The 14,264-nt window shown below is 38.2% G+C and overlaps 1 protein-coding gene across 1 annotated transcript in view; it reads left to right on the top strand.

Moving 5' to 3' along the window:
* Positions 1 to 8,305, top strand: part of COL4A1 (collagen type IV alpha 1 chain) — a 145,637-nt gene extending 137,332 nt beyond the window's left edge. Inside the window, exons 49-52 of the mRNA XM_019731071.2 lie at positions 672 to 849; positions 4,535 to 4,649; positions 5,891 to 6,063; positions 7,945 to 8,305. Of these exons, the coding sequence (XP_019586630.1) occupies positions 672 to 849; positions 4,535 to 4,649; positions 5,891 to 6,063; positions 7,945 to 8,026 (548 nt within the window). The 3' untranslated portion in view covers positions 8,027 to 8,305. The remainder of the gene's footprint in view (positions 1 to 671; positions 850 to 4,534; positions 4,650 to 5,890; positions 6,064 to 7,944) is intronic.
* The last annotated feature ends 5,959 nt before the right edge of the window (positions 8,306 to 14,264 follow it).

Below are 14,264 nucleotides of genomic sequence, written 5' to 3'. Positions count from 1 at the left end.
AAGAAGGTCCCATGTTATCCTGTCCAATTTTTTTCTGCATGTTTTATGCTCTGTTCTTTTGTTAGTTTAGTTTGGCAGAAAGCTCATGTCTGTTGTCATTTTCTTAGATATCCTCCAACAAATTATGTTTTAATGTGATACATCTTTAAATTTTACTGCGTTTGCAAACAACAAGCAGCTATATAAAGAGCATCTCTGCATTTTCAGCAGAACTATCATTAAAGATACTGTCCAGTGTGTTCCTATCCATTGGACAAGGAGCCCCTATGTTAAATTTCTTCTAGAATTCAGTTCCAGGAAAAGGTTTCTCTCTGCTGGTAAACTGGTTTGTTTCCTTTAATCGAAATGTCCTGAAACTAATATAATAATAATAATAATAACAAAATCCTGCATAATTCTTTATAGCTTCCTTTTTGCCTTGATTACCTTAAATTTAATTTAATGCCCATTTACAATCCTACTAGTCTATTTGGTATATGTACTTCCTTCTTTCTGTTCATAATTAAAAAAAAAAATTCTTTCTACTTCAATGGTTAGATTGAATATATGTCATTCATTATTAGCCAGCTCAAATCCATTTTACTTAGAGGTGAATTAGGAAGCCAATATTTCATATTGTCTTGAATCAGAAAGCAAATACTTCACTTTGTCATCTCTCCCTGTACCTCCAGGCACGGCTGGAAGCTGCCTGCGCAAGTTTAGTACGATGCCTTTCCTGTTCTGCAATATCAACAATGTCTGCAACTTCGCCTCCCGAAATGACTATTCCTACTGGTTGTCCACGCCAGAGCCCATGCCAATGTCTATGGCACCCATCGCGGGGGACAATATCAGGCCGTTTATTAGCAGGTGAGTCACACATTTGTAGGAGCAGATACATAATTGCAGAAGGAAAGCCATTTGTAATCTAGACAGAGGTTTTATTTTTTCATTACCCCCCCACCAAAAAAAAACACACCACACCATTCAGTTCATTGCCATTCGGTTTATTAATTGTGACGTCTGAGTTTTGTAATAGAAATCAGCCATGAAAGTCATTTGGTATAAAAGTCAGTTATCTTCTTTAAAAATGAACAGTGCAGAGTCATGGAGCGATAACACCCAGAATGCTTTGGAACAGACTCCCTCTCTCATGTGACTCACTGTGGTGGTCGTCTTTCCGCCTATGAGCAAAGCAACGTCCTCAGCAAGCATCAGAACAATGTTTTCAACTTGTTTTTTTCTTAAATAATTATCTCCCTATGGAGGTTTTAAAGATATTTTTTCCTGCATTGCCCCCAACCCCATGAAATTAAGATAATATATATTTAATTATTTTTAATTGTAGTAAAATGCACAGAACATAAAATTTATCATCTTAACCATTTTTAAGCATACAGTTCAGTGGCACTTGATTCAGGAACTCAAATCTGGGTGTGAGGTTGTAATATCACAGGAATACTGTATATCTATGCTTTATACATAAAAAGATTGTACAGATTCATTGCACACATCAAACTATAGCCATATTCAGATTTTTCTCATATTCCCCACCTCCAACAACTTTTGCTGTCTTGGGTGACATGGTATCCACTGTGAATGCGTGTGTTTGAGCAATTTCCTAAATTAAGTGCTTTCCACACTAATTAATATGTGGAGTATATTTTCAGGTTCTAAAGAGTCTGCTTGGCAGGAAATAACATGAGAAATTGAAATTATTGTGACTGAAAAAGACAGGATTGTCCTATCTTTGCCTCTTTGCTTCTAATTAAAAGTTGATTCCTTAGCTATACTCAGAAGAAATAGAAAAGTGGCAAATGAATAAATTCATTTGACTAAGGAGTTATTCTATAATTTTACTTTTGCACACTGAGATAATAAAGAATAAAAAGAATAACAAGACAGGACAAATTTGCCCCAGGAAAATGTGAGAAAGAATTTAAGCTTTCCTATATTCCCTTTAAAGAAATACAGAAGGTTTTGAATATGAAGAAAGATGTAGCATATTGGCTATGAAATGTCCTGCAGTCAGAGGGAGAAGGGAACAGGAGTGCTTGGAGCCAGCTCAGGAGTCCCTCTGAGGGTCCAGCAGTGTTGTAGCCATCAGGCAGTTGGTGTTCAGAGAAAGACTGGCAGATATGGTGTCTGACTCCAGCATGTGGGAAGGCAGGGCCTGGCAGATCACAGTCTTATTAAGAGAACTGTGCCACAGAAAGGCTGGGTGGGAGTTGCCTAATTCATAGGAAAGTCATAGGTTTTTGATGGCCTTACATTAAAATATCTCCAGATAGCTTTCTTTGATTTTTCTTTTGAGCTATAAGAAAACTTATTTTATGGGTCTTCAATGGGAAAAATCATGCATTACATTTCCAGAGTGGAATTTTTCAAAACACAGACAATAATTTCCATGTGTCAGAGAGGACCTGTCAACTGTTCTGTTTTCAGACTTTTCTTTCTCAGAACAATGTGTGAGAAGGAAAACTAACCACTTTTGTGTTTTTGTTTAGCTTCCCATGGACAACAGGTAGAAAATGATTTTTCATTTTTGTTTGCTATTTACCTTCTTGATAAAATTGACATCTGACTTTGATTTGGTGGAGGACACAGGGGTTCTGGCATGCATTTGGAATATTCCAAAAACAGGTCCTTAGAAACCTTGTGTCTAAAATTTGCTTTTCTCTGTGGATCCATTACTTTCAGTAAGATACCCCAGGTTCTATAAGCGTTACTTGTTTAAAAGTCCCAGTATTGCACATTTCAGGCTTTTTAAAACTTTCTGTTAACTGACGCATAGAAAGTCAGCAGGAAGAGACCTTACAAGTGACATCCTTTAAGCCTGCTACTCCTTAAGCCATAATATCTTGCATTCCCTTTTGTAATAATGCTGCCCATTTCTAGTGGTCTCTGCGCAAGATGGTTTCCATGGTTATTTAACTTAGTTAGGTTTCCATTTTCTCAGGACTTACAAGTTTTTTCTGAGGGCTTCCCTTTGGGAAGGTCCTAAAGCTTAATTTTGGAAATAGTGAATAATACAAAAATCCTTCCTTTTAAGAAGAAAAGATACCAACTTTTCTGCTTTTATCCTGAGAGTGAGAGTAGGGCAAAATTTTCTAAGCACTTTCTGGCTTTCTAATGACAAGAGTTGTCATAAAATTACTGATTATTTAAAGGTTATAGCAGAAAGACCACTGGCTTGAGAGCAAGAACTGAGTTCTAGCTCTGGCTTTGACACAACTAACAGTGTCCTTGGTTTCTTCATAAATTATATGGGGAATTAGGCTGTATGAATTTTAAGGGAGCGTACAGCTCATTAACTCTGTGATTCTGTGTTTCCTAGTCACCCATCTGACTGGGTGAGGACCACCGTCTCTACAGCCACTTGAATCCCCCCAGCCCAGAGAGAGCCTCTCCTCCATGCTATATTTCTGTGTCTGGCAGACAGATGGTGGCAGATGTGTAAGGCCAATTTCAGTAACTGTAGTTTAACTGAGCCTTTTAATTCATCTGCATTTGTGTGAATAAAATAGAAAATTACACTCCCCACACACGCACCGTCCATGGAAAATCGAATGACTAATTTAGGCCCTCTTCCCACTCCTCATTCATTTTCATGCAAATGTTCCAGCATAACTAGGTGTAATTATTAACACCATTTATAGCCATTTATCAGCATTGTGCACACTCTGTTCATTTTGTGACCTGAATATAATTATTTTCCTGCTGGTGTTTAATTTTTTCACAAAACATTCTCTTCCCATCAAAGGGTTCCCTTAGTTGAGCCAGTCTGAGTCAGAACATCGTGGGTTGTTTTAATTTATTCTTGGGTGCAGTCCCAGTAGCTGAGTGTGAGGCTGCCTGGCTTGGGAAGTGTCTGTCCTGGGAGGTTTCTTTGGGACTTCCTCCAGATGCAGTGTCCTGCTGACAGCCTCGGCCCAGAGCAGGGTCTCACCATTGGTCTGTTGGCTCCAGGTCTAGAACAAGTCTCCTGAAGGAGGGTTATATGGACAGGCAGCCTCAAATACATAATTTGTCTTAGTTACGCTAAGTCACTAAATGTATTTCTTATATCTCAGATGATTCCTGGCTTAAAATAAATTGCGGCATCCTGGAAAGGGTAGCACTTGGATATCACTAAGCCTTAATTGTGTTTGCTGAAATACATGCTCCCTGTTGAAAAATTGGAAAACAGTGAAATGCACAAAAGAGAAAACAAAAGTCAGCTGTAGCCTCAGCCCCTCCGAGAGACGGCCACTGTTAGAACTTGGCTTTCCTATTTTCTTCCTCTGACCAAGCCGATGGTTAAATAACAAGTATGAGATGTATTTTTGAATTTAATCTTGTAATACTCAGACGGGCTTATCAAACCAATGAGAAGGCTCTAAGCCTCAGAGTCTAACCAGTAGGCACGTTATCCATTTGATAAACATGTAACTGAATCAGAAAGATTGAGTGAAGGGATTGACTGCAAATAGTGGGAAAAGGAATGAACAAGTAAAGGCTTTGTCCTGCGCATCCCTTCAGCTGTGCTGAGTGTCTTTGCTTTTGTACCTTCCAGGTGTGCGGTGTGTGAGGCACCTGCCATGGTGATGGCCGTGCACAGCCAGACCATTCAGATCCCGCCATGCCCCAATGGGTGGTCCTCGCTCTGGATTGGCTATTCCTTTGTGATGGTAAGCATTTTGGGAAACTCCATATTTCTCTGGAAGAGCGACCCACTAACAAACACCTCCACCTCCTCTTTCTGAATGCTACCTCCCTCTCAGTTCTGTGGACCATGCTGCTGAGGCTGGTCTTCCCTCAGAGCCCCAATAGCTGCCTGTTCTGCCAAGGAGAGCAGTAGTTCCAGTGCCCAGCCAGAGTCCTCCTTTTGTCTCTGGAGACGTTACCCTGGGACGAGGTAGCTGGGACAACATGATGACATTTCCTAGAGTCAGGCAGAAGAGGAGATGAGTGTGCATGTGGGAAGTGCACATTTACTAAAACACACGCAACCCTGAAAGCAGAAGCTTGAGTCAGTGAGAGAGCAGCAACATACTGGCTAACGGTGTGCTGCCTCTTCCGGGCTGTCCAGGAGCATGAGTGCCCAAACCCTTCACGTGGGGTGAGACTGCTCTCCTGTCATCCAGCTTTGCCAGATGCCAGACGCCCTGGATGTTCCCATCCCCCCAAAAACCCAATTAAAACAGGAAACATGGTGCCTGTTTGAGGTCCCATTGTAGTTCCTTATTTTATTGCCTCAGTTTAAAGTATTGATTGACTATAGGAAAGCTCTGAACTACTGGAATAACTCCCATTAAATGACCCTACGCAAGTACCTTCTGCATCACCCTTTAAGCCATTAGATCAACATGCAATTTAACAGTTACATTTGTAGTTATTCACTTCACTGTGTCTCTTGTTTAAGTTTTCTTTTTAAAGAAATGGATGATTTTTCTTTACCTTGTAAAAGGATATAAAGCATCAATATAGCAAATGTAGAATTTTGATTAGCTTATGTAATTTTGTTTAGAAATTCTGATTTCACATCAGTTGGTTCCAGCATTATTTGCACATTTTGGCGATTGTGTCAGGTCCCAAGTTGGGACAGGTTTCAGTGTTCCAAAAATAAGACATAGTCAGGACAGCATTTCTGTAAATTCTAATGAAGCTGGATTGGTCATCTCCTATTTTGGGAGGAGCAGTTGGCTGATTTCTGGCACTGTGTGGAGTACTGCCGTGCCCAGTGCGTGGAGGAGGAGCCAGCTTGCAGGCTATGGGTGGCGTGGGCATGAGTATGTTCCATGGTGACTGCATGAGGCAAAGAGAGCTAGCTTTCCAGAATGGAGCACCCTGGCTCCTCCCTGGGAACAGTGACGCTCTCTCCTTCTCTGTGGGTGGCAGTTGCTGACACACGGTCATGTTTATTCCACAGCACACCAGTGCTGGTGCTGAAGGTTCTGGCCAAGCCCTCGCATCCCCCGGGTCCTGTCTGGAAGAGTTTAGAAGTGCGCCGTTCATCGAATGCCACGGTCGCGGGACTTGTAATTACTATGCAAACGCTTACAGCTTTTGGCTTGCCACTATAGAGAGGAGCGAGATGTTCAAGTAAGTTGGAATGACCCTCTCTCATAGGACCCCTTCCCCTTCCTGTGGCTTTTATTTTCAGTTATCTGTGATCCATATATCTTCTGGCACAAAGTCTCAAAGATGGTTATAAAGCAATAGTTAGAATGGTTTTTCCACATGTAGTAATGAATATTTTATTCTGTTCTACATGGACAGATAACCGAGACAGATAACCTAGGCAGAGCTTAGGTGACAGGCTTAATTCTTTTATGACTGAAAAACTGTGAAAGAAAAAAGGTCATTTTTCATTTTTCTAGGCAAATGCACTGAAATGCTATTAAAGCAATTAAAATCTTCAAACAGCATTCAAAATATTGTATATTTACTACTCAGTGAGGGAAGTGAGCAGCATTCATTTTCATCGCGTTTATAATGCTAAATTGAATGTGTTGTGTGAGGTCTGAGTGACTTAACAAGATTTTGTTTTTTAGACCCACGCAAATGAAAATTAATTTCGGTACAAATGCAGCTGAAATGAAAAGGAAAGACCTCTCTTTCCTTTCTTTTCTGTTACCAAAATTTCACCTTTAAAACAATGGACCCCAGTGGCTGCCAACCTTGTGAAAGTTCATTTGGAGCCCAGTCTGTAATGGATAGGAGCATATTAATGGGTCCTTGAGCCTTTACTTAGTACCAGCTACAGCCCTGCCGGAGCAGAAGCAGGAGGCCAACGGAGCCTGAACAATTATAAACAAGAAACAATTGCCCAAAAAAATGCTTTTCACCCCTGGAGATATGTCTCCCTGTCTTTCCCTTTCTGGAGGGAATTTTGTAGAACTTTGCTGTGACTCTATCTCTTTGTAGCTGAGATCATAAAAGGTGAAACAACACACTTGCCACTGGTAATTCTTTAAGCATCAAAAATTACCAGGTGTCTAATTGGTAGCTTACACAAGACTTTTTAGGCAACTGGAAACTCGACATCACCTCTACAGATAGAATTGAACCACTAGCTACTGAAACGACAGCTTAGTGCGTGTATCAGCTCCTACGGCTTCGCCTTACAGGGTAAATAGGTAAAAACGGTTGTATTTGTAAACCAGCATCTGGGTGCACTGCCTTCTTAATAGAATTAAGTAATATCCCATTAACTTAAGTGTCTCATTTGGGAGGACCAGGAGCTTCACCAAACGTTGCTAAAACAAGCAGCCTCAATTTTGGGGCACAGGACTCTTGTTATAGGACTACTTTCGTATTAATAGTGTTTGATTAGTGTCAGTTCTAGTTCAGACTTCACCTTTCCAACAGTCCAAATAAGGTAGAATTTCTGGGATCAAAGAAGCAGTTGGGGCACTAAATGTCTTCCCTTTTCTTTGGCCTTCAATCAGATCATCTGCATATTAAATCCTTTGAAAGTCATGAAAGGATTTCGAGGTCTAGTTAATTATTCCCAGTTAGTTGTTCATTACATCATTCCACAAATACTTAATGAGCACTTCACTATGTGTGAAGTGTCACAGAGAAGAGTAATATCTTTCTCTTTCCCTGGAGGCGTTTATAATCAAGTTGAGAAGACAGAAAGATAAACTCTAGTACAAGGAGGCGGGCAGATGCAGTGGGGAGCGGTGGAGACTTTGGAGCCCAATAGCTGTGTGCTCCTGGGCACATCAGTAGTGTCAGGGCCCGGGGATGGGGAATGAAGATGGTAGCTTGCATCGCCCCATGCATTATGAAAGCCATGTGATGCCCCAGCATGGTACCTGCTCCGCGTCAGGCTGAATAATGGTGGCCATTTGTCATGGGGTGAGGGCCCCTTGCTGTCTGAGCTCCTGGAGATCTCCGAGCGGGAGGGAGGGCTGCGGAACTCAGCAGCATTTCTGACAAGTGGCGAGGTGACCAGCTTTCTGTGCTGTCTTGTAGGAAACCCACGCCGTCTACCTTGAAGGCTGGGGAGCTGCGCACGCACGTCAGCCGTTGCCAAGTCTGTATGCGGAGAACATAATGAAGCCCGGCCCTCAGCTAACGTCACAACATGGTGCTACTCCCTCTTCTTCCCCTTCCTCTTTTTTTTTTTTAACAGCAACGAACCCTAGAAATATATCCTGTGTACCTCACTGTCCAGTATGAAAAACAAAGTGCCTTATATGAATCTGCGTAACTAACACACCCTGCTTCATTGGCCTCTACTTGCTGAAGGAGAAACAAAGACATCGATAAGCTGTCACTAGTGACATACCAAATGGCACTTTTGATGAAATAAAAATATAAGTCTGTTCTACAATCCAGTGCACTGATGTGTAAAGGGAGAACTTCATCAGAAAACCAAAGGGTGCTAGGAGGTGTGCGGGGCCTTCCATATTATTTGAACACCCGTCTTCATTCTTGTATGATAATAGATTCATTTTTCACCCCCCAAATGAAATGTTTGTTGATGTCACTGTCTAGCTGTTTCAAAATTCAGGTCCCTTGGTCTGTACAAATAATAGTCATGTAAAAATGGTGTTTCAAACCTACAGATGTAATGACTGGCTCAGCAGCCGTATCTTCCAACCCCCAAATATAAATTTAGGTCTTTCTGCTATGTGTGGTACTATGCAACTGCTTTTGCAGAAATCACGAATATCCTGTGGAATAAAGATGGTCCAAAAGGAGGCACAAATTAAATATATATATATATTAGTAATTTATATAGATGTCAGCAATTAGGCAGGTCAAGTTTTAGTCTCAGTTCCACTGTTAAAATAAAGCTTACATAGTTTCTTCCTTTAAAAGTCTGTGTTGTCCTTTAACATGGATTTTTAAACACTAGGGTATTGAATGTGAAACATCGGTTTTCATCGTTCACCTCCAAACCCAAAATTGTGTGGTGCCAAAACCAAACCCAGGTTCATGAATATGGTGTCTATTATAGTGAAACATGTACTTTGAGCTTATTGTTTTTATTCTGTATTGAATATCTTCAGGGTTTTAAACACTAATCACAAACTGAATGACTTGACTTCAAAAGCAACAATCTTAAAAGGCCTTCATTTTATTAGTATTCCTCATTCTGCAGCCTGGTGTGAAAAACAGCTCTGTTGAATCAAAATATCACTATTTTTACATGTAAGCACATTCAGGTGGCTTCCTTGGTTTTTCATGAGCTGCGTTCAGACTTCAGCAGGGGAACGGATGGATTGCAGGAGAGCAGAATTGGACCACTATGCCTGAAATGACATATCACTAAAAGTCTCCAAAACGTTTTTAAGACTACTAAGGCCTTTTATGTAATTTCTTTAAATGTGTATTTCTTAAAAATTCAAATTTGTAATAAAACTATTTGTATAAAAATTAAGCTTTTATTAATTTGTTGCTAGTATTGCCACAGAAAACATTAAAAGTTACTGCACAAGCCACTAATAAATTTGGAAGCTTTGCATACCTTAGATCATATTTAGTTTGCAGTTCTTCCGAACAAGGGTCGTAGACTGGGCATAATTCACAGGAAGTACTACAAAGAACAAAGATTGGTCTCCTTCCATCTTTCCTCCATCTCTCCCTACTTCCCTCCCTTCCATTTATCCATCCAGGCAGCCAGTACCCATCCATCCGTCTCTTCATTCATTGTATGTATACCTAGGGTTTACTTTTCAAGCACTTTTCATGGACTGGTTAGTTGCAGGACAAACAGAAACGAATAACACATACCCAGCCAGTAAAAGCAGATCCATTAGACATTAGAACTGGGATAATAGTTATGCAATGGATAAGTGTGGGGTAGAGGGGTGGATTCCAAGTCTTACTTAAAGTCAGAAAGAAATAAGACGGCAGATTTCTTTTTCCCTGGTGATTTAAGCTTCAGTTTAAACTTGATCAAAATATGATCCTCGGAGAAGGAGTGTGTTACTGCATACAGAAAAAAAAAAAGCTCTGAATGTTGTAATGTTCTTGGTTATCATACCCGGTAGAACTGTAGTAAGGATGAAACAGGAAAAGCTACAAGCATGGCAACACAATGCTTGACCAGGAGACCTCAGTCAAGGTCTAGTTTCAGTCACTTCCCTCCCATCTTTGATAAAACTGATGAAAGGGTTATTTGCTTTCCTGAATATATAGTACTGGATAGGAGAGAAGAAAACTAAAATCACTAGGCTTCCAGTCTGCTGAAGTTACTGAGAAATATTGAACACCTCCATATTGTAGCTATTTTAGAGCATTTTGTTTCTATGTGTAAAACTGATTTATCATAAATTGTTATTTATTATATACAGTTTGGTATATATAGGAAAGTACAAAGAAGATAACATGACACCTTGAAACTCAACATTCAGATCCTGTGCATTTTATATATGTTATTCTGAAAACAGTATTTATGTTTCATTTTTTTAATTATCCTATAGTAAAATTGACTTTTTTTGATGTACAGTTCTATGAACTGTAATATATGTATAGGTTCCTGTAACCATAATCAAAATCAGCACACAGAAGAGTTATATCACACGAAAAAACTCCCTCTAGCTCTTGCTATGTAATAATACACATACCCATCCCAACCCTTGCAACCAACTGCTGAACTTTTCTCCATCACTATAGATTTGACTTTTCAAGAATGGAGAAATAGGGTGTGTAACGTTTTGAGACTATCTTCTTTCACTCAGCATAATGCATTTGACATTCATCCAAGTTATTGTGTGTATCAATAGTGTATTCCTTTTTATTGCTGAGTGGGATTACATTTTACAGATGTACCACACTTCATTTATCTATTCACCTGTTGAAAGACACATGGGTTGTTTCTAGTTTGGGGTGATTATAGAGAATAAACATTCATGTTCAAGGTTTTGTGTGAAAATAAGGTTTTTTTTTCTTTAGGATAAATACCCTGTATTGGGATTGCTGGGTCACATGGTTAAATAGATGTTTAACACTAAAAGAAACTGCCAAACTATTTTCCAGAATGGCTGTACCATTTACTTAAATTTCCACCAGCAGTGTATGAAAACTCCATTTGCTCCACATCCTCACCAATGTTTGGGATTGTCAGTATTTTTTTTTAAGGTAGTCATTCTAATTGCTATGCAGTGTCATTTAACCATGGTTTTCATTTGCATTTCCCTAATGGTTAATGAGGTTGAACATCCTTTCATGCATTTTTCTGGCCATCGGTATACCTCTTTTTTTGAAGTATCTATTAAGTCTTTGCTCATTTAAAAAATTATTTCTTTTCATTCTGCTGAGTTTTGAAAGTTCTCTGGATATTCTGATTACAAGTCTTTTATTCGATCTATGATTTGCAAATTTATCCTCAACAGTATCTTTCAGAGAGCTAATGTTTTTAATTTTGATGATGTCCAATTTATCAATATTTTTTCCATGGGGCATGCTTTTTTCTCAGATTTAAGAACTCTTTGATTAACCCTAGGTAATTTATTTTTTCTCCTGTTTTAAAATTTTTATCATTTTACATACTATACTAGATCTGCGATCCATTAATTTTTTTTTAACTGATGAAATTCACATAGCTTAAAATTCACCATTTTAAACTGAACAATTCATTGGTGTTTAGCACATTCACAATATTGTGCAATCCCCATCTGTATCCTGTTCTAAAACATTTTCATTACACCCAAATCCAATGCCCATTCAGCAGTGACTCTCCCTCCACTCCTAGCCCCCAGCCCCTGCAACCACCAATCTGCTTTTGACTCTTGATTTACCTATTCTGGATTTCATACAATGGGATCATTCAATATATGACTTTTGTGTCTAGTTTCTATTACCTAGCATGTTTTCAAGGTTCATCTACGTTGTAGCATACATCATTACTTCATTAATTTTTATGGTTGAATAAATTCCATTGTATGTACATGCCACAATTTTTTATCCATTCATCCACTGATGGACATTTGGCTATTCTCAATAGTGTTGCTATGAACAGGTTTGTACATGTATTTGAGTCCTTGTTTTCAGTTCTTTGGAGGATATGCCTAGGAGTGGAGTTGTTGAATCCTATGGTTACTCTATGTTTAACTTTTTGAGGAACTGCCAATTTTTTTTCCACAGAGGCTTGAAGCATTTTCAATTCCCATCAATAATACGTGACAGTTTCAATTTCTCCACATCCTTACCAACACTTACTATTTTCCACTTTTTGATAACCACCCTACTGGGTGTGAAGTGGTCTCTCATTGGGGTTTTGATTTGTATTTCCCTAATTACTAATGATGTTGAGCATCTTTTCATGTGCTTATTGACCATTTGTATGTCTTCTTTGAATCAATGTCTATTCAAGTCGTTTGCCTTTTTAAAAAGTGGGTTGTTTGTCTTTTCGCTGCTTAGTTGTAAGTATTCTTTATATATTCAGATACTAGACCCTAATCGGATACCTGGTTTGGAAAGGTTTCCTGGTTTCCATTCTGTGGATTGTCTTTTTCCTTTTTTAATGGTGTCCTTTGATGCACACATTTTTAAAAATTTTATACGTACACTTTATTTTTGTTGTTCATACTTTTGACACCATATCAAAGAATTCATTGCCAAATCAAAGGTCATGAACATTAACCACTATGATTTTCTCCACGAGTTTTATGACTTTAGCTCTATTTAGGTCATTGATTCACTGTGAGTTAATTTTTATATGTGGCATGTCACAGGGGGCCAACTTCATTCTTTTGCATGTAGGTATCCAGTTGTTGCAGTTCCATTATTAAAGAGACTATCTTTTCCCCATTGGATGATCTTGAGACTCCTGTCAAAAATTAGTTGGTCACATATATATAGGGCTATCATTTCATTGAAATGATTTTGGATCTTTGTCAAAATTAATTGACCATACTTGTCCGGATCTGTTTTTGGACTCTGTTTCATTGATCTATGTGACTGCACTATTTTCTCTTGATTGATTTAGCTATAAATTAAGTACTAAAATCAGTTAGTGTGGTTTCCCCCTATTTTGTGCTTCCTTTCCAAAATTCTTTTAGCTATTCTAATTTCTTTTTTTTCTATATAAATTTGAGATTCAGTTACAAAGCATCCTGGGATTTTGGTTGGAACTGCATTAAATTCATTGATCAATTTGGGAATAATTGTCATCTTCACTAAATCTTATATTCTGTAAATGTAGTATGTCTTTCCACTTTTTTAGGTCTTCTTTAATTTTTTATTATTATTTTATACTTTTCATTATACAGATTGTGTTCGTGTTTGGTTAGATTTATATCTTAGTGTTTAATTTTTCAGAGCCATTGTAACAGGCACTTAAATTTTTTTTTTTTTTAATTTCTACTTATACATACCTAATCTACAGAAGTATGATTGTTTTGTGTATGTGTGTGTGTGTGTGTGTGTGTGTGTGTGTGTGTGTGTGTGTTAACCTTGGCTCCTGTGACTTTCCTAAATTCGCTGTTATAGCTCCAGGCAGACATTTTGTAGCTTTGTTAAGATTTTCTATATAAACAATCATGTTTGTGAATAGGACATATTCAGCTGCCCTACGCTTTTTTCTTTTTGTTGCTTTTTTGCACTGGCTAGACTTCCAATAAATGTTGTATATGAGTGGTAAGCAAAGACATTCTTCCCTTGTTTTTAATCCTAAGCATTTAGTCTTTCACCATTAAGTATGATGTTAACTAGGTTTTTATGTAGATAGATTTATACTTCAGAATTTTTATCATGAGTGCATGTTGAATTTTGTCTTTTAAAGAACTAGGTTTTGGTTTCTTTGATTTTGTTTTGTTTTGTTTTGTTTTCTATTATTCTTCTGCTTTCAGATTCATTGATTTTTTTTTAACTCATATCCTTATATTCTTTCATGTTCTTATTTTGGGTTTATTTTTGCCTTTTTTTAAGTTTCTGAAGGTGGAAGCTTAGATGATTAATTTGAGACTTTTAATATTTTTAATTTTTAAAAAATTTTAAAACATATTTATTGATACCTCAATAGAAGACAATGATGTAACTTTTTTAACATTCAATATTATTTTATATTAATTTCAGGTGTACAGCATAATGGTTAGACATTTATATAATTTAAGAAGTGGTCCCCCTTATGAGTCTAGTCTAGTACTCACCTGGCACTATACATATGGTAGTTCTTACCATTTTATTGACTATATTCCCTATGCTTTACTTTGCATCCCCATGACTATTTTATAACTACCAGTTTGCACTTAATGCCTTCACCTTTTTCACCTTGACCCCCACACCCCTCCCATCTATTAACCCAATAAATCTAGGACCCATCTGGCACCATACATAGTTAT

Source organism: Rhinolophus sinicus, linkage group LG04 (genome assembly GCF_036562045.2).
Source record: "Rhinolophus sinicus isolate RSC01 linkage group LG04, ASM3656204v1, whole genome shotgun sequence".
Classification (NCBI taxonomy): domain Eukaryota; kingdom Metazoa; phylum Chordata; class Mammalia; order Chiroptera; family Rhinolophidae; genus Rhinolophus; species Rhinolophus sinicus.
Note: the sequence above shows the minus strand (reverse complement) of the source record. Positions and strands in the feature narration are given on the sequence as shown.